The 21291-nt window shown below is 40.5% G+C and overlaps 1 protein-coding gene and 1 pseudogene across 1 annotated transcript in view; one reads left to right on the top strand and one right to left on the bottom strand.

Moving 5' to 3' along the window:
• Positions 1 to 7791, top strand: part of TPRG1 (tumor protein p63 regulated 1) — a 121886-nt gene extending 114095 nt beyond the window's left edge. Inside the window, exon 5 of the mRNA XM_068985789.1 lies at positions 7578 to 7791. Coding sequence (XP_068841890.1) covers positions 7578 to 7772 — 195 coding nt within the window. The 3' untranslated portion in view covers positions 7773 to 7791. The remainder of the gene's footprint in view (positions 1 to 7577) is intronic.
• Positions 7792 to 17755: 9964 nt separating this feature from the next.
• LOC138076469 (abasic site processing protein HMCES pseudogene) overlaps positions 17756 to 21291 on the bottom strand; it is a 132250-nt pseudogene continuing 128714 nt past the window's right edge.

Genomic DNA, 21291 nt, shown 5'->3' with positions numbered 1-21291 from the left:
AATGGCACCCCACTCCAGTACTCTTGCCTGAAAATCCCATGGACGGAGGAGCCTGGTAGTCTGTGGTCCATGGGGTCGCGAAGAGTCAGACACAACTGAGTGACTTCCCTTTCACTTTTCACTTTCATGCATTGGAGAAGGAAATGGCAACCCACTCCAGTGTTCTTGCCTGGAGAATCCCAGGAACGGTGGAGCCTGGTGGGCTGCCTTCTATGGGATCTCACAGAGTCGGACACGACTGAAGCGACTTAGCAGCAGCAGCATACTTCCTTTAGTTCAGTGGTTCTCAGCAGGAGATGATTTTATCCCTAGGGGACATTGACAATATGTGGATAACACTTTTGATGGTCACCCCTGGGGTTGAGGTGCTACTGCTTAGCTTTCTAAAATCTGGAGGACATATTCTCCTGCTGGAAATAATGTCCTAGCCCCAAATAGCAATAATTCCAAGGTAGAGAAATATTAGATTAGTTGTATAGATGAATAGCCATACTTGTGACTCTGATTCTCAGAAAACTGGATGAAATGTTTGAGATGCATATATGAAATGTGATAGAATAAAAAGCATTTTTTTCCTTGACTATTTGGGAAGGCATTGTGGAAGAGAAAGGATTTGAGCTTTGTTGTGAAAAATGAATAAGAGCATGGGCATTATAACTCCTTGTGGATTGAACAGACTATCAGAGAGTTTCTTAGGCAAGCTTAATACAGTGGAGTTTTTTTTTTTTTTTAAAGGAAAAGTTTTCTACAAAGAAAACCTTTCTTAGAACCCAAATATATAAAACTGATAAAAATAAAGCAGCTATGATTGATGTGATTGTAGCTTTTCTTCCCTAACTTTTCCCTAAGACTTCAGCCATGTGTGTTTTTTTAATACTATTAATAATAGCATTTTCTTGCTTTTCAAAAGACTTCTGATTTGGATAATGTATGATATGGTGACCCAAACTATAAGGGAATGTAGTGTTCTAAGAAACAAGTTTCAAAAAGTATTGAGACTGATTTTTTTTCTATATCCCTTTGGAAAATTAAGAACATGAATTCTTTCCTAAATATTAGAATTTCATTCAAACTCTTCTAGAAACTTACATAACTATAATACAAAATACTTCTAGGTATCAAAACCTAGAAGTAAAACAACAGTACAATACTATACTGTAGCAAGGCTTCCTTGATGGCTCAGATGGTAAAGAATCTGCCTGTAATGCAAGAGACCCAGGTTCTATCCCTGCGTCAGGACATCCCCTGGAGAAGGAAATGGCAACCCACTCTACTCTTCTTGCCTGGAGAACCCTATGGACAGAGGAGCCTGGTTCACGGTCACAAAGAGTCAGACATGACTGAGTGACTACACTTTCACTTTCATAGTACTATTAACTAAAATACAGACCTTATCCAAATTTCATCAGCTTTTTGTTTTGTTTTTCCTAATGTCTTCTGTGTACTCCAGGATTCAATCCAAGATTCCATGTTATATTTAATTATTCTGTTTCTTTATTCTCCTCCAAACTGTGGCAGTCTCTCAGTCTTTCTTTTTCCTTTTTTCCCCATGACCTCCGGGCTTTTGATAGAATGTTTTCATGGTGGGTTTGGCTGATGTTTTCTCATGATTAGATTGAAGTCTACTTTTTTAAGGGCACAAATACTGCAGCAGTGATGCTGTGTCCTTTCACTGCATTGCATTGCAGGTTCACTGTCCCTGTATGCCTTGTTACAGATATTAACCTTAATCATTTGTCTAAGATGGTGTATGCCAGATCGCTCCTTTGTAAATTTAGTATTTTTCTTTATAATTGATAAATACCTTGGAAGAGATACTTTGATGCTCAACCCATGTCTTTTGAAATCATGGTTTCTGAATAGAATTTAATATATATCCTTTGGCATCCAGGGAATTTTATTGCTTTAAAATAGGGCATATCACAAGAGTAAAAAAAATACTTTCTCAAGTCTATGATGCATATTAAGGAAACTGGCATTCAAAGTCTGGAATCGAAAGGAGTAGGACTAAGGAATCTAAACTCTTTCTTGCCTGAGATAATATTTACATCTATAAATAGTATGCTTTAAAATATTTTTGAGCAATTCACTGGGATTCATACAGTAGTCTGATGAAGTTGGTATTTACCATCATTATTATTTTCCCATTTTAAGATACGTAAACTAAGATCCAGGGAGATTAAATGATTCTTCCAAAATCTAACCATTAGTTTTGGGCAAGGAAATATACTTTTTTCCCCGACTATACTCAGTGATGGCGGGGACATGGTTAGATTGCTGTGAGGTGGGTATGTCCATTTAGAGGAATGTAGGTTCTTAGAGAGTATGAGGCAAGGCAAATAAAACAATAGATGAATGATTGGAATCTGTACACTTAAGATCGCTTCTGACCTTGCTTACTTTGTGATTTTAAACATAGCAATTAAATTAAATTCTCCTGTTATTGGAATTAATTCATTCTTCCCATGTTGCTTTTCTCTTTGGAAGCTTAAGAAAGAACACTTGCTGTTTTTCTTATCCAGTCACCAAAGCACTGGTGGAGTGTTCCGTGAGGAATGATGTCCTCCTTTCTAGAATTTCCAGGCTATATGCCTACAGTTCGTTTCATTCAGTAACACGTAATATTTAAATCCATTCTAAGGTCTTAAAGAGGGTGCTGGGAGTAATAATAAGAGGTAACTTCTGTCTGTCTTTGTCACTATAGCCTGAAATTAATGGTAAACAAGAAAAACCTTACTTATCTATTAGATTCTTTAGTCAGGGAAGTGAGTTTAAATTGAGGTTTGACATTATCTAATTAGGTAACTATTACTTTATTGAAAACCCACAGATATCAATGCACTCTAGCAAACTTTATATTATTTATCATAAAGTCACTATTTTTTTAACTTCTGAGTTGTTGAAGTCCCAATACTTTGGCCACCTGATGTGAAGAGTCAACTCATTGGAAAAGACCCTGATGGTGGGAAAAATTGAATACAAAAGGAGATGGGTAGGGGTCAGAGGATGAGTAGGTTAGATAGCCTCAACAATTCAGTGGACATGAATTTGAGCAAACCGTGGGATATAGTGAAGGACAGGGAAGCCTGGCGTACTGCAGTCCATGGGGTCACAAAGAGTCAGACGTGACTTAGCAACTAAACAACAAAATTAGCCCCAAACCATAGATTCCAATGCCTCTTTCCAAAAGAGTAAGCTGAGGCTCATGAAGGAGAAGTGAATTTATGATAAGGTAACAGAACAAGTAAATCACACAAGTTTTATTTGCATGGCTTTTCTTTCTTTCCTATTTTTTGTTCCTTTTGTGCTGTGCTCTGTTGTGCTAAGTCACTCCAGTCTTATCCAGCTCTTTGTAGACCTGTGGACTGTACCCCTTCAGGTTCCTCTGTCCAGGTAAGAATACTGGAGTGGGTTGCCATGCCCTCCTTCAGGGGATCTTCCCAGCCCAGTAATCAAACCCAGGTCTCCTGCATTGCAGGTGGGTCCCTTACTATCTGAGCCACCAGGGGAGTCCATGAATACTGGAGTGGTTAGTCTATCCTTTCTCCAGGGGAATCTTTCCAACCCAGAAATCGAACCAGGGTCTCCTGCATTGCAGGCAGTTTCTTTACCAGCTGAGCTATCAGGGAAGCCCCTTGTCCATTATAGACTAGGTCAAATAGTCATGATGGCTATATTCTAAATTTTAGATTTTTTTCTTACTAACAAGGAAACCAAGGCTACAATGGAGAAGTGGTTTGCCCAAGGGCAATTTGGTATAAAATTAACAGTCCAGGATAAAAGTTATATTGAAAATGTGATTATGGGTAACAACTACAGGCTTCTCTTTCTTCATTGAATCATCACTCTGTATTAGTCCCTCAAAGCAAAGATTGGCCCTCCTCATGGAGAAAAGGAAAAACATTCGTCACTTGGTTGTATATGTATAATGACTTATATGGATATTGGAATATACTTTGAAAGTTTTAATTTAGACTTGCAAGCCAGTTGACTAGAAAGCATATTTGGATCACACTGTGAATAGTTTCCTGTTCCTAATATTCATTTTTACCATTGTGCTGAAAATGGAGTAACTCTGGACAAAATCATTTACTTTCTCTGAGCCTTGATTTCTAACATGGAAATAATGATACCTTCCTTTACTTATCTTAGTGGCTTATACTGGAATGAGTTAATGGATATAAATGAGCTAATTGGAAATACAAAGATCTGGGCTTTCCTAATTCATTTCCTTCTTTATATCTTTGTTTGCAGTGCTCCCTGAATTACCTTCCTCTCAACCCAGTTCAACCTGATTTGACCAAAAGAGTGAATTTTTTTTTTTTTAAACTCATTTAACTTACCATTCAGGGTAGGCTGATCTAGTAACTCGGATGGCTTTGTGAAGAATTTCTCTTGTCTTCACGTCTTAGGTCTTTCACTTTTATTGTTTTCAGTCTCAGTCAGGCTTTCACTGTGTGGCCAAAATGACCATGAATACCTCTGGACTTGGATGATATGTTTCACAGCCGCATTGGTCACGTGCCCACACCTAAACCAATCTCCTATGGATTCCTCTGATTGGTTAGAACTGAGTCATGTACTAAAGCCAGCTCCACTTAAGCTGTTTGCACTAAATGGAAGAACGTGGCTCTCCAAAGGAAAATAGAGGCATTCTTTTTCAATCTTTTAAAAATTAGTTATTTATGGGCTGTGCTGGATCTTCGTCGCTGTGCAGGCTTTTCTCTAGTTGTGGGAAGTGGGGGCTATTCTCTAGTTGCAGTGGGCAGGCTTCTTATTGCAGTGGCTTCTGTGCAATGAGAAAGAAAAGAGGTGGGGGTGGCAGAGGATGAGATGGTTAGATAGCTTGTGCTGTGAAGTGCTAGGTCTAGGTGTGACGGCTTCAGTAGTTGTGACTTCTGGGCTCTAGAGCACAGGCTCAGTAGTTGTGGTGCACGGGCTTAGTTGCTCTGTGGCATACATGATCTTCCTGGATCAGGGATCAAACCTGTGTCTCTTGCATTGGCAGGCAGATTCATACCCACTGGACCATCAGGGAAGCCCTGAAGCACTCTTATCTGTAGAAGAATCTCAAATGGAGAGAAGGCTGTTGGGTTAGAAAAACAGCAGCAGCCAGCTAGACCCTCTTTAACCTCATTTCACTTGCTGAAACTCTATCACCCCTTAGAGGATTGTCTCAAATGTCTTCTTTGGAAGTCATTTTTGATCCTCTAACCATATATGATTTCTTTTGGTTTTTGTTTTTTAATATCTTGTGCCTGTTTTTGCTGTTTATTTTCATGGACTTTGTATGATCATTACAAGTTCATTTCTTTTATCTTATTATAGTGCCACTGCTGTGTGGGCTTCCCCGATGGCTCAGTGGTAAATAACCCACTCATCAAACTTATACAGCCACTATGGAAGATGGTATGGAGATTCCTTAAAAAACTAGGACTAAAACCACCTTACAACCCAGCACTCCCACTCCTAGGCATATACCCTGAGGAAACCAAAATTGAAAAAGATACATGTACCACAATGTCCATTGCAGCACTATTTACAACATCTAGAATATGGAAGCAACCTAGACGTCTATCAACAGTTCAGTGCAGTTCAGTTCAGTCGCTCATTGTGTCCAACTCGTTGTGACCCCATGGACTGCAGCACACCTGACCTCCCTGTCCATCACCAGTTTCCAGAGTTTACCCAAACTTATGTCCATTGAGTTGGTGATGCCATCCAACCATGTCATCATCTGTTGTCCCCTTCTCCTCCCGCCTTCAATCTTTCCCAGCATCAGGGTATTTTCAAATGAGTCAGCTCTTTGCATCAGGTGGCCAAAATATTAGAGTTTCAACTTTAACATCAGTCCTTCCAATGAACACCCAGGACTGGTCTCCTTTAGGATGGACTGGTTGGATCTCTTTGTAGTCCAAGGGACTCTCAAGAGTCTTCTCCAACACCACAGTTCAAAAGCATCAATTCTTCTGTGCTCAGCTTTCTTTATAGTCCAACTCTCACTTCCATACATGACTACTGGAAAAACCATAGCCTTGACTAGACGGACCTTTGTTGACAATGTGATGTCTCTGCTTTTTAATATGCTGTCTAGGTTGGTCATAACTTTCCTTCCACGGAGTAAGCATCTTTTGATTTCATGGCTGCAGTCACCACCTGAAGTAATTTTGGAGCCCCCCAAAATAAACTGCCACTGTTTCCACTGCTTTCCCATCTATTTGCTATGAAGTGATGGGGCTGGATGCCATGATCTTAGTTTTCTGAATGTTGAGCTTTAAGCCAACTTTTTCACTCTCCTCTTTCACTTTTATCAAGAGGCTCTTTAGTTCTTCTTCTCTTTCTGCCATAATGATGGTGTCATCTGTGTATCTAAGGTTATTGATATTTCTCCCGGCAATCTTGATTCTGACTTGTGGTTCATCCAGCCCAGCATTTCTCATGATGTACCCTGCATATAATAAGTACATTCACCTATCCATCAACAGATGAATGGATAAATAAGCTGTGGTACATATATACAATGGAATATTATTCAGCCATAAAAAGGAACACGTTTGAGTCATTCTAATGAGGTGCACAAACCTAGAGCCTATTATACAGAGTGAAGTAAGAGAAATATAAATATCATATTCTGACACATATATATGGAATCTAGAAAGATGATACTGATGAATTTATCTGCAGGGCAGCAATGGAGAAACAGACATAGAGAACAGACTTATGGACCTGGGGAGAGAAGGAAGAGAGGGTGAGACGCATGGAAAGAGTAACATGGAAACTTACAATACCATATGTAAAATAGATAGCCAATGGGAATTTGCTGTACGACTCAGGGAACTCAAACAGGGGCTCTGTGACAATCTAGAAGGGTGGGATGGGAAGTGGAATGGGAAGGGGGTTTGGGAGAGATCAGCCATGGTGCACCTATGGCTGATTCTTATTGATGTTTGATAGAAAAGAACAAAATTCTATAAAACAATTATCCTTCAATTAAAAAATAGATAAAGTGGCAAAAAAGAAAGAACCCACCTGCCAATATAGGAGATGTGAGAGTCACAGTTTCAACCCCCGGGTTGAGAAGATCTCCTGGAGGAGGGCATGGCAACCCACTCCAGTATTCTCGCCTGGAGAATCCCATGGATAGAGAAGCCTGGAGGACTACGTTCCAGAGGGTCACAAAGAGTCAGACACAGCTGAAGCGACACACACACTATGAGGGCAGAGGCTCTATCTCACTTGTCTGAATCTTCAGCAGTACATGACAGGTGTCTGATCCATACTAGACTATCAGCAAATATTTGTTAAACTGACTTCTTAATGTTGTACAAGTTATGAATAATGAAAAATAAATAAGATGCGGCAGTTAATTTTATTATGTACAAAATTTATTAACAGATCAATCTATTAAAAGACTAACAGAAGCAATATTAACAATTCCAAGAAATGATTTCTATTTAAGTAGTAAGAATAAGTGCAGCTCCAGGAGAGCAGTCAACTTTTGTGAGGACTGGCTGGGGAGGGTGTGTCTCTGGACCTACTTTGCACTCACTAATTCTGTGTCTTCTTTTCCTCTTCAGTTGTCTGCGTTCACATCTAAGCTTGTTCCAGCTATCCAGAATACCCACAAGAATTCCACTGAATCTGGAAGAGGAGAGGGATTGATGGTGCTCACTGAACCCATTTTGATTGAGACCTACACTGGGCTAATGTCATTCATTGGAAACCGAAACAAACTTGGCTATTCCCTTGCCCGGGGGAGTATTGGTTTTTGATACTCTTTTTGGTGGATAAAGAAATCATCCATAGCTACATCATTATTGAAGATTCTGTTTCAGCTCACCATATTTTTAGATTGAAATAATCAACTACTTTTAAATGGTATCACATGATTTTAAATATTTAGTATCTTAGGAGATCAAAAACTTTGATTAGACTGATAAATGCACACTTCAGATCTTTTATGAAATTTTTTAAAATCAGAAAATAAATTCACTTAAGTATATTGATAACATTATCAAATAAATACCTGATCATAAACTCAGGGCAGACCCTCTGGGTTCTTATTTCTCAGTCCTCCAAATGTGGGCACATTCTGGGTCTTTATTTTCAGCCCTTGGATCCTGATCTTCTCTCTCACTGGGAACTCAATCTGTATTATTTCAGTTTCCTTTTTATGAGGATGACTTCCAAATTCATAGTCCCATCCCTGGTATTTCTTTAAGATTCAATTTTGCATTTCTGTCTGCTGATCATCTATATCAGTAGCCACTTATATTCAGCTTCTTCAAAATTCTGGATTTCTCTATGAGATTTTAATAGTCACAGTTATCAGTTTTGATGTCTTTAATCTTCTTCCTAAATACATTCCATATAGTATCTCTTTTAGTCTGTCTGGGTTGCTATAACAAAATTACTACAGACTGGGTGGATAATAACATAAATTTATTTCTTACAGTTCTGGAGGTTGGAATTCTGAGATTAGGGTACCAACCTGGTCAGGTGTGGGCCCTCTTCTGGGGCTCAGATTTCTTGCTGTATCGTTATAGGCAAAGAGGCAAGAGAGTTTTCTTGTGCTTCCTTTATAAGGACACTAATCCAAAATCACTGCAGATGGTGATTGCAGCCATGAAATTAAAAGATGCTTACTCCTTGGAAGAAAAGTTATGACCAACCTAGATAGCATATTCAAAAGCAGAGACATTACTTTGCCAACTAAAGTCCATCTAGTCAAGGCTATGGTTTTTCCTGTGGTCATGTATGGATGTGAGAGTTGGACTGTGAAGAAGGCTGAGCACCGAAGAATTGATGCTTTTGAACTGTGGTGTTGGAGAAGACTCTTGAGAGTCCCTTGGACTGCAAGGAGATCCAACCAGTCCATTCTGAAGGAGATCAGCCCTGGGATTTCTTTGGAAGGAATGATGCTAAAGCTGAAACTCCAGTACTTTGGCTACCTCATGCAAAGAGTTGACTCATTGGAAAAGACTCTGATGCTGGGAGGGATTGGGGGCAGGAGGAGAAGGGGATGACAGAGGATGAGATGGCTGGATGGCATCACGGACTCGATGGACGTGAGTCTGAGTGAACTCCAGGAGTTGGTGATGGACAGGGAGGCCTGGTGTGCTGCGATTCATGGTGTCGCAAAGAGTCGGACACAACTGAGCGACTGAACTGAACTGAACTGACCTGAACTGAATCCTGATGCTGGGAAAGGTTGAAGGAAAAAGGAGAAGGGGTTGGCAGAGGATGAGATGGTTAGATACCATCACTGACTCAATGGACATGAATCTGAGCAAACTTTAGGAAATAGTGAAGGACAGGGGAGCCTGGTGTGCTCCCCATTTCATGAGGTTTAAGAGTTGGTCATGACTAAGTGACTGAACATCAACAACAAAATCTCATTAATTTGGGCTTTGCTCTCATAAGCTAAGGCCCCACCTCTTAATAGCATCACATTGGGATTTCACCATATAAATTAAGGGAGATGGGACAAACAGACCATATTTAGCATTAAGCCCTATGCCCAGATGTCAAACTAAAGTTTATTCTTTCAAAATTTTTCATATTCTCTTCTCCTTTTCATTCTCACAGGTATATTATTAGATCACATTTTAAATTCTGTTTAGCTGGATTATTGCTATAACCTTTTAGTTGGTATCATTTCCAGGGCTGAGCCTCTTCTAATTCATTTTGCATTGTTGCCAGATTCCAAAAACACAATTTGATCATATTATTCCATGATCAATAACTTTCAGTGGCTCATTTCCTTTTTGCTTTTTTTTTCTTTTTTGATTGATAGTTCTTATGTTTTATTTTTCAATAGCAGATCTTTCCTTCTAATGAATCTGTTTCAGATGCCCAATATGTAAAACAGGTAGAAGTAAGACCACTGTGGTTGAGACAGATGAGAATGCCACTGACCTCCTGTCTTTTGGGTCTTAGAAGTGCCTTCTGTGGAATGTCTATGGATTCTAGAGGGGATAAGAAGCATGTTTTTTAAAAACACTGTTGTAATTCATTCTGTTTACATTTTCTTTTCTCTCATATTTCCTCTTTGTCTCTCCTTGACTCATGTCTAATTGTAAACAACTCAGGAGATTATCTCATCTGTTTTCATCTCTAAACTTTTTTTTCAATTTTATTTTATTTTTAAATTATTTTGAAAAAAAGACTTTTAATGCTGAATTCTATATATTATTAACATAATCAGCTTTTTGCCTGTCCTATGACCCAAAGTTGAGACACCTTGGCTGGTATTCAATTTAAAAATTCCAGCTTTTGAGGGGGAGAGGATGATTATGTGAAGTCTAACTTTAAAGTCTTTTCCTCAACCTCCTTACTTCCTCAGTTTCAAAGATTTGTCCTCTGATGTTTCACAAACATCAATTTTATGGAGGCATTCAAAATCCAAACCTTGAATAACTCTCGTTTGATTTTGTCTTTATCTTTGTTTACTTCCATTAGTACCTCTCTCCCTCTCTTTCCACTTCCCAGGACCCACATTTTTTTTTCCCCTCATGATGGCAAATATTGTTACAGTCCCCAAGGCAGGAAACTTCTATTCAGACTGTAAAAGGAAATGTTGAAATCCTTAGCTGTCCTGTCAACAGTAGTGGAATGAAAAGTCGTTGGATTGCTTTGGCAGTGGTTCTGAAGCAGGCACAATTGGCAAATTATTATTAACAGTGCTGCCCGAAAATCCCCATTTGCCTCAAGATAGTGGCATTTGTTGGCAGAGGTCTATGAAAGGTCCAGCACATTCTCTTTATTTACCATTTAAGGATGAGTCTGACAATTGACTTCTTTCTGCATATTCATTCCCTTTGAATTTTCTAAGTTGGACTGTTCCCAAATGACCTTTGAAAGGATACACAGCAAATCAAAAAGATGAGAGGAGAGTGATATCTCTTAACCCTGAGGTCCAGTCTGTAACAATAGAGTACCAAAGCTGTTTAGTGTGAGAAGAGTGATCTCAGAGATGACATAAGAACTGTCTTCATATTTCATACAGACCATCTTGTGGGATATTCTAGAAACTGGTAAGTGGGACCTGGGAAGCAGAATTATGACCAGAGGATAAGAGGGTTCAGGGATTTGGATGGCAGTTTAAGATAAGAAAGAACTCCTTATACTTAAAAATGCCCAAGGATGGGAAGCATTGCTCTTTGACATGTACTGGGAGGGACTAAAGGAGAAGGCAGTGGCACCCCACTCCAGTGCTCTTGCCTGGAAAATCCCATGGACGGAGGAGCCTGGTGGGCTGCAGTGAATGGGGTCACGAAGAGTTGGACACGACTGAGGAACTTCACTTTCACTTTTCACTTTTGTGCATTGGAGAAGGAAATGGCAACCCACTCCAGTGTTCTTGCCTGGAGAATCCCAGGGACGGGGGAGCCTGGTGGGCTGCCATCTATGGGGTCGCACAGAGTCGGACATGACTGAAGTGACACAGCAGCAGCAGCAGCAGGAGGAGGGACTAAAGTGAACATTGTGAAAGGGATTGCTAAAGGGATGATTGATAAAATCTTTTAAAACCAGAGACCTTATAATTCTTTAAATAATTGTTGTTAATCATTAAGTAGTGATAGTTGCTCAGTTGCATCTGACTCTCTAACTCTCTGGACTGTGTAGCCTGCCAGGCTCCTCTGTCCATGGAATTCTCCACTCAAGAATACTGGAGTGGATATCAATTCCCTTTTCCAAGGGATCTTTCCAAGCCAGGGGTCAAACCCATGTCTCCTGTATTGCAGGCAGACCCTTTACCCTCTGGGCCACCAGGGAAGCCCCAGTCATTAGGTAAAACACCCTTTTTTGTCTGGAAAGAGTTGAATCAGTCATGTAAGACCCTGTAAAATTACCTTAATTTTCCTAAGGTTTAATTTCCTCATCTGTAAAATGGAGATGATGCTATCTCTTTTGCCTACTTCATAAAGATCTTGGGAGGATTCAATGAAATGAAGTCAAATTATTTTATTAAATAAAAACCATTGAGTATCTGCCTGTAGAGCAATGCCACTTTGGTGTAGAACCCCAGACAACATCCAAGGGAACTAAATTCAGTTCTTCTGGGAATTGTTTTTCTGGTCACTATGGGCCTTCTGGGGCTTTCCTACATGGCACTAATGGTGAAGAACACACTTGTCAATGCAGGAGACATAAGACATGTGGGTTCGATCTCTGGGTGGGAAAGATCTCCTGGAGGAGGGCATGGCAACCCACTCTGGTATTCTTCCCTGGAGAATCCCATGGACAGAGGACCCTAGTGGGCTACAGTCACAAGAATCAGACACTACTGAAGGGACTTAGCACGCAAACATGCATGAACTTACTATTTTTTTTACCATTTGCTGTGTGGTATTCCCAGTGGACAGTTGGGTTTCTTGTCCATAAGATGGACAACCAGCCACAACCCACAAACCAAGAGACCTATATGTATCCCTGGGCTTTTCCTTCAGGCTATTATCTGAACTATACTAGTAAATTTTCCCAAAGGGGCAACATAGGTCTGATTGGGAATAAGATTAGATACAAAGGGCATTAAGTATAAAGCATATCATCATAAAAATGTCATGGTTGGCCATCTTCTCTATCTGTTCTTTATCCATTCAAGAAATTCCACTAAAAAATTTCCAGTAAATCTCCATTCAGAAACTATTTGAACAATTGAAAGATTGTTCATAGTCTTCTGATGTATCTTGGGCAGTTTTGATGGTTAGAAATTTCTTCTTTAAGTAAAAGTGATCTGCCTTCTCTTTTATTTAAAAATAAAATTCCCATGCTGGAGTAGATTCAACTTGTTTCCATATCTGAATATGGGGAATTGGGGTTACAGAAGCAAAACTAATGCATTCTTTAACACTTACAAAAAGAGAAACTGCCAAAAATCACCACACCTAGGCTTCCAGTGGGCACTTGGGCTTTTTCAGAGGCTGCCCCTTGGCCATCCTCTAAGGCAGAAAAGAGAAGCCAATTTATGAGGATCTTTTGCTTTGAGCCCTCCTCTCATTGTCCCTTTGCTGAAGCATTCTTAAGGAAGCCGATTCAGAGCCCTGGGGTTAAGGAAGCATAGAAACCATCTAATCCATTGCTTTCATTTCACAGAACACAAAGCAAAAGCCTAGAAATTGGAAAGAAATTGCTCAAAAACAGATGGTGACTTTTTGGCGATATGGAATTAAACTCTAAAGCTTTCAGTCTCCTATTCCAGCCCCACTGTCCTTCTACATATCTCCATTCCCAGAAAAAGGCATGTCATCTAAATCAGTGTATCATAGCTTCTGCGTTAATTCTGACATGAGAAAACAATAGGTCACCGTTGTTTAGGGGGAATTTCCAGAAATTACTTGTATTTTCTTAAAAGGCTAAGGTCACTCATGGAACTCTCTGATGTCCTATCTGATTAAAAAGACCAAACAAAGCTGCGGAAGCCAGCAGATATTTTGTAAGGCAGCTTTACTTCTGCCTGGCATTTTGTGGGGCAAGAGAGGGGAGTGCAAACGTATTAAATTCAGGCTTAAAAGCTCCCCCAGAAATTCTTTACACACAAGAGACCAAGGTGGAGAAAAGAACATGACTTGTGCCAAAGGGAAAGAAAGAGAGAGGCTAATGCCTGTGGTTTTCAAAGGTTAACAACAACAAAAAAGCCCAAGTATTTGCGCAGGGATGAATGCTCATTGGCTCTTGGCCAACAATTATACAAGGGCTTGTGCCCACATCCTGTAGCTGTGGTTTTGGGACGCTGCTCATGAGTGACTTCTTATGCTTAGTGGCAGGAAACTTTAGTCACTGATGTGTAAACTCACCTTTGGTCTGCACCCCCCACAACGTGCTCCGAAGGCAGTTAGCGGGGCCAGGCCTCCTGATTTCTCTGCAGACACTGCATCTTCAGACGCTAACAAAAAACTCAGTTTAAGGCCTTGGGAGTGACTGAGACTTGATCAATTCTTACCTTACTCCATTCCAATGTAGCCACTTCTTCAGATAATTCTACAGTCACAGGGATGAATTATGATATCTTCTCCAAAATCCTCCCTTTAGCCTCAAAAGTCAAGACAAAAAAATAAAAAAAAAAATGTTAGCTCTATTTCATTTCAGGCCTGCCATGTGAAATATGAGAGGCGAAGTCATCAGGTTGCTTCTGAGCCTAGATCTTGTATCTGATGAGCTATCTTACACTCAGTTTTTGAAAGTTCTTAGTAAACATCTCGCAAATCTCCTCTTCAGTGAAGCTAAATGGAATTTGCAAGAAATTTCTCGGAAAGCAGATGGTGAGTTTGGAGCAATCCTGGGATTAAACTCTAAAACTTCCATCTTCCTGCTCCCAGTCACTGCTCTTTCCGCATATCCCCATACCCAGGGAAAGGCATATCATCTAAATCATTGTACCACAGCTGTCCTCTAAGCAGATGTATCCTAATTTGAGGTGAGAAAACAAAATGTCCAGTTAATTAACTCTCATGTTTCAAGTATATATGAGAAATCATGATGCTCCATTGAGATCAGTTTATCTGAATTACCACCTTGTCTCACACGCTGTCCACAATGACTACCCCATGCATCTCAGAAACTGCTTTTCCTTCCTTTTAGATTCCCTGCTCACTCTTTATGAAATTATTGAAACTGAGATTGGAAGGGACTCCCTGGTGGCTCAGAGGTTAAAGCATCTGCCTGGAATGCTAGAGACCCAGGTTCAATCCCTGGGTTGGGAAGATCCCCTGGAGAAGGAAATGGCAACCCACTCCAGCACTCTTGCCTGGAGAATCCCATGGAGGGAGGAGCCTGGTAGGCTACAGTCCATGGGGTCGCAAAGAATTGGACACAACTGAGCGACTTCACTTCACTTTAAAGGTCATCTAGTTTCCTACCTATTTCAGGAATGTACTCAACTGAAACACACAGCAGAAGCAGACTCAACTTATGCAAAGGCGTTGCCAGACAGAAAGTTCATTGCTTCCTACAGCAGCACATTCTGCTGCTAAGTGACTGCACTGAATTGAAGATTTTTCTGTGTGTTACATACAAATCTTTTCCTGTGGAAATTTGTCTATTTGGTCCTTGATCTTCCTTTGAAGTTACCGCAAGTAAATCAGTTCCCTATTTCATATGGCCACATTTCAGATAAAGGCAGCTAACTGGTGCTCTCCCAACAAGGTAGTTTTATTTTTGCTTTTTTGACACAAAACCCCCTAGTTACCACAACTGTTCTTCATGTGTTGGATTATCCAGAGCCCTTATTGAACTCCTCTCTTGTTTGTAAACAATTCTGTTTGATTAACATTTCTTTTGAAGTATTGTATTTGGAACTTTCCTGGTGGTCCAGTGGTTAAGAATCCACCTGACAATGGAGGGGTCATGGGTTCAATCCCAGGTTGGGGAACTAAGATTCCCTAAACCACAGGGTAACTAAGACTGCATGCCATAACTACTGAGCCTGCGTGGAATCAAAAGATTCCACGTGATGCAACAAAGACCCTCTGTGTCCCAAGAGTAGCACTGAAATATATACATTACCATATGTAAAATAGATAGCTAATGGGAAGTTGCTGTATGACACAGGGAACTCAATCTGGTGCCCTGTGACAACCCTGTGGAATAGGGTACAAGGTGAGAGGAAGGTTCAAGAGGGAGCAGACATATGTATACCTATGGCTGATTCATGTTGATATATGACAGAAGTCAACACAACATTGTAAAGCAATTATCTTCCAACAAAAAAGAAATAAAGATCCCGTGTGCTGCAGCTAAGATCTGATGCCACCACGTAAATAAGTAATAAATATAAACAATAAAAATAGTAAGCAAATAAAATATTGCATTCAACACTGACATGGCAGTTCAAATATAGGTGGACCAATAAAAATTAGAATGTGATTGTTCTCCATTTACCAATATACTCTTTATTAATGAAATCCAGGTATTCTTTATAACACTATTTATTCACATGAAGTTCATGATCAACTATATATAATATATATAACTTTTTTCTCATTTAATAATCTCATTTAAGGGACAAATGAGGCCACTTTTGTATGGATTACTAGTAATGAACCTAGATTAGTTCCTAGAAATCACTGCATTTCTCTTTTGACTTTTAAGTTTGTTTGTTCATTTTTTCTATAGTACCTGTTTAGCATTTTATCCTGAGTTAGTATCAAACTAATTTTTTTAATAGTACCTGGCAACAAACAATATTTTTAAGAGAGTCTTTTTTTTTTTTTTTCCCCTGTCTTCAGTCTAGAGGATAAAGTGGGAATGTCTACCATGATGGGAAGCTGAGTCAAAGCCATAATTAGAATGGTTTGTTTCATAGAGATCTTTGACACTGGTTAGCTGATGGTTTTGTCCTTAAAGCAAACAAAGATGAGCAATCCAGTCAAATTTTATTTGGTCTGTACAAGCAAGAGAAAACAGAAGTCGGACCAGCATTTACCAACACATTGTTTTCAGAAGTGGGGTCCAGCTGCTCACTGCTCTAAAGTCAATAAAGAGGCAAGGTTTGTGAAAAGGTAAGTTTGCTTTAGTTTGGAGGCTAGCAATGGCAAAGGGCTGTGGTGGGTGGACTCATGTCCAAATACCAACTGTCCCCACTGTCAATCAATGGGCAAGACCTTTAAAGGAGAGATTCAAGGATGTATAGGCAGAGGGAGGCTAGTACAGCCAGCTCTGACAGTCATCTCAAAATTGGTCATGAGGTGGTCTGATTAGCATCATCTTGACTGTTGAAAGTATAATTAGTCTTCAGTTTCAGGGTTGGTTTGTTCCTATTTCTTTGAGGCCATTTCTCAGAATTATGGCAGCTTATGTTATGGCTACAGTCTGGTCATGATGTAGTGAACTTCTCCCACTTGTTTGGGGTTTCAGTACCTACAAAACAGCTCACAGGATATGGTTCAGAATTATCTATAGCCCTTCAGGAGGAACTAAAAGTCCTTGACTTTGCTTAATGACTAAGTTATTATCATTTTGTCCTGTTTGACATTTTTCCCTTTGCTTCTGCTTTTTCTCACTTCTTTGATTACACTTAATCTTTTGGCTAAAACTTTTCTGCAGACAAAAGGCATCTAGGGGGAGTAGGCCATGAGGCCCTGGTGTGTTTCATCATGATACTATTATTCTCACTGCATGCAGATTGCCCAACTTAATAGCAATTGGTCCCACTGTACTTTTTATCCTATAGAGAATAGCCTTAATGAAGCTGTTTAAGAATGTTGGGTTTCTGGGGTTTCCTGGCAGTCCAGTGAGTAAGACTTCACCTTTACCTTCCAGTGTAGGAGATGTGGGTTCAATCCCTATTCGGGGAGCTAAGATCCCAAATGCCTGCGAGCCAAAGCCAAAACATAAAATAGAAGCAATATTGCAACAAATTCAATCCTTTAAAAATGGTCCACATCAAAAAAACAAAACAAAACAAAACAACTTAAAAAAGAGAGAATATTGGGTTTTCCCTCACAAATGTGTTTCTCTTGGCCTTGGTGAAGGACATGTCTTTGAACCTTCTGAGGGCATGTAGTCAGAATATAGCTGAGAAGCTCTTACATAAATTCACATGAGCATCACAGTCTCTCTAAGCTTTGGGGTGCCTTCCTCCTGCATTTCAACTTCATTCAGTATATACTTCCTTTAGGTTCATCTTTTAGTCAATTAACCAAGCAAATTGGAAACATTCCCCTCCCCCCAACCAAGCCTTTTTATTGTTTCCAAAAATACAGCTTTGTCCACAGAAAACTCCAGTGCCTCACATTTATGACAAAACCACTCCCTAGGTCTGATGCCAGAAGAAAACTGTGAGATCTGGAATTCCTTCCACGAGCAGCATTTTCTGAAATGTAGACAGTTTATCAAGTATAATTTATTCAAGGAAAAAATGTTTTAAGAACTTAATTCCAAAAGTCTAAAAGAGTCCAAAGGCTGAGCAGAAAATAGCTTCTGCTAGCAGCACCAGGTCAGGTCAGGTCAGGTCGGGCTGAGGTCAGTGGGGTCAGGCTCTGAGGGAAGGTCCACCGGTCCAACCAGGAGAGGGCTGTGGGCACAAGAGTCCCCTCCCTTCTCACCATGAACTGATGGTGGTGCCCTTCTTCTGCCTGGCTGCCCACCCACTCCACTAGAGATTCTTGGTCCCAACCAGGACAGCCCCTCCCTGGAGAAGCAAGAAATGTTAACTAACACTTTATTTCCCAAGCAACATCCCCCTGCCCCTACTCACACACACAATGCTGGAACCTGTTATCACGATGGGATTCCGTGCTGCACACTGTGGCCTTGGTCTCATGTGAGGCTGCTTGCCAAAAGGCTCCTCCTCCTCCCACTTCAGCCATCACTCCAGAAGCCCTGCACTGCCTCCCTTGGAGGGGAATAGACTCTTTTGCAGGAACTGCCTGGACACCTGGGGTACATCTGACTCTGCCTTTTGGGGTGTTTTGGGGTCTTCCTTCTTGGGTGACTTTGTGGCCAGCCACTGTAGCATCTTCTGGCTGCTGTCACTTGCCTTGAGCTCCTTTTTGAGCAGTAAGTCGACAGGAAGCAGACACTCAGGAGTGTTCTTTTAGGAGTTATTCACCATGGTGGATGGTAGTGTTCTCCGGAGCTTACCAAAGCTCATGAAACTTCATGAGCTTACCAAAGAACCCAAATTCTTATCAAAGTCCAGTCACTTAGAGACTGCCTCTTGTCCATCTAATGTGGCAGACACTGTGTTGGGCGATGCCATTTAAGCCTTTGAAGGAATCTCCTGTGATAATGGTTTTGGAACACAGGCTGTCTCTTTCCTCTGGGGGCTCCCAGCAGCCAAAGATCCTGGCCATTGTTAGTGGCCTCCAGTTGTCCCACACTTCCTCCTAGTCCTCAGGGCTGTCTAGAGCACTCTCTCTCTCTGACTTTTCTGTTTTGATTTGGGGGAATAAGAAGAAGTAGGGCTGCCTCTGGGTGTTCGCTGACATTGCTGCCACTTGGAGAATCCATCTGTTAAAACAACACAGCATCTTTCCTTTCCCAGAAACATCTTAAAGGACAGTTTCTCCATTATGGTGTCTTCAGCTTGTGGTGTTGAATTTCAGCTTGGAAGAATCAGCTTCTTTAAACCAAGTCAGTAAAAGCCCCCTTGCATGGGATCAGTGATACACTCAGATGAATCTCCACTCTTCTCCAAGTGCAGCCGGGACAAGAGTACCCAGCTGGGGGACTGCAGGCTCTTGATGTACGAGGGGCAGTGCTGGTCTGGGTTTCCACACTCCAGTAGCCACCAGGGTCCCTGCTGGTCCTGTTGGGTGCAGTCTTAAGTGAGGGTGTCCCTGAGCAGGTGGCAGGAAATTGCCTGTTCCTCCTTGGCCCCACCTTTACACCACAGGTCCCTCTACTTCAGGTACTGTTTCTGCTTTGCTGTCTCGGTTCTCCCCTATTGGAGCCATTTTTAGTGACTCAAAAACATTCAGAATCTTATTTTGGAGCACTCTAATAAACACATTTAGTTTACTCTCAATTATATTGCTGCCACCTAGATCTAATAGGTTTCAAACCAGGCCTTATACATGTTCTCCAGCTTTCTGTTGGCATAAACTGGCAAAATTAGGGCATATTGCATCTTCTTGTGAATAACACTTTTTAACTTATTTTCTAGAAGCCGAATTTGGCTATAAGTCTAAAAATAATGCAGAATGAGAATGGATTATTGTACATTTAATCAGGTGCTGCCTCTGACTACAAGTTGATCCATGTGATTTTTATTGTTTTTGTTGTTGCTATTTTTTGCTTGAATGAAACAATAGATGTCCTGGAACATGGTATGCAGTTGTGGATCTGGATTTTTTTTTTCTTTACTTGATATGAAAATTCATCAGGAGCAGTTTACTTTTAGGTCTTAGGACAAGCAATATACTCAGCAATGCACATCAACCTTCTAAACCTTTGTCATATTCTAGTAACCAGGAAACTTGATCACTTCTCTGTTCTATAAGATATCACATTGATATGTTTTCCTGATGATGTCATGTGTTGATACAATCAGGTGAATAGGAAGTAAGAACTATCCCAAGACTTATGTGACACATTTATGGAAATATCTCTACAAATTCTAAGTCATATATCACCAAAAGTCATACTGGTGATCTTTATATGATATCAGTGGTCTCAAACATGTCAAGATACACCTCCTAAAAGCAAATGGCAAATTTCTGCTCTCTTATTAATCAATAAACATTGCTTAGTCATGTCCAACTATTTGCAACCCCATGAACTGCAGCATGCCAGGCTTCCCTGTCCTTCACCATCTCCCAGATATTGCCCAAGCTCATGTCCATTGAGTTGGTGATGCCATCCAACCATTTCATCCTCTGTCATCCCCTTCTCCTCCTACCTTCAATCTTTCCCAGCATCAGGGTCTTTTCCAGTGAGTTGGCTCTTCGCATCAGGTGGCCAAAGTATTGAGGTGGCTTCAGTTTCAGCATCAGTCCCTCCAATGAATATTCATGATTGATTTCTTTTAGGACTGACTGCTTTGATCTCTTTGCAGTCCAAGGGACTCTCAAGAGTCTCCTCCAATACCACAGTTCAAAATCATCGATTATTCGGCATTCAGCTTTCTTTATAGTCCAACTCTCATGCCCATATATGCCTACTGGAAAAACCATAGCCTTGACTAGATGGACCTTTGTTGGCAAAGTAATGTCTCTGCTTTTTAATACACCGTCTAGGTTTGTCATAGCTTTTCTTCCAAGGAGCAAGAGTCTTTTAATTTCATGGCTGCAGTCACCATCTGCAGTGATTTTGGAGCCCAAGAAAATGAAGTCTCTCACTGTTTCCACTGTTTTCCCATCTATTTTCCATGAAGTGATGGGACTGGATGCCACAATCTTAGGTTTTTGAATGTTGAATTTTAAGCCAAGTTTTTCACTTTCCTCTCACCTTCATCAAGAGTCTCTCTAGTTCCTCTTTGCTTTCTGCCATAAGGGTGGTGTCATCTGCATATCTGAGGTTATTGATATTTTTCCTGGCAATCTTGATTTCCGCTTGTGTTTTGTCCAGCCCAGCATTTCACATGATGTACTCTGCATGCAAGTTAAATAAGCAGGGTGACAGTATACAGCCTTGACATACTCCTTTCCCAATTTTGAACCAGTCTGTTGTTTCATGTTCAGTTCTAACTGTTGCTTCTGAATGCATAAAGATTTTGCAGGAGGCAGGTAGGGTGGTCTAGTTTTTGCATCTCTTTAAGAATTTTCTACAGTTTATTGTGATCCACACAATCAAAGGCTCTGGCATAGTCAATGGAGCAGAAGTAGATGTTTCTCTGGAATTCTCCTC

The sequence above is a fragment of the Capricornis sumatraensis genome, chromosome 1, assembly GCF_032405125.1.
Source record: "Capricornis sumatraensis isolate serow.1 chromosome 1, serow.2, whole genome shotgun sequence".
NCBI lineage: Eukaryota > Metazoa > Chordata > Mammalia > Artiodactyla > Bovidae > Capricornis > Capricornis sumatraensis.
Note: the sequence above shows the minus strand (reverse complement) of the source record. Positions and strands in the feature narration are given on the sequence as shown.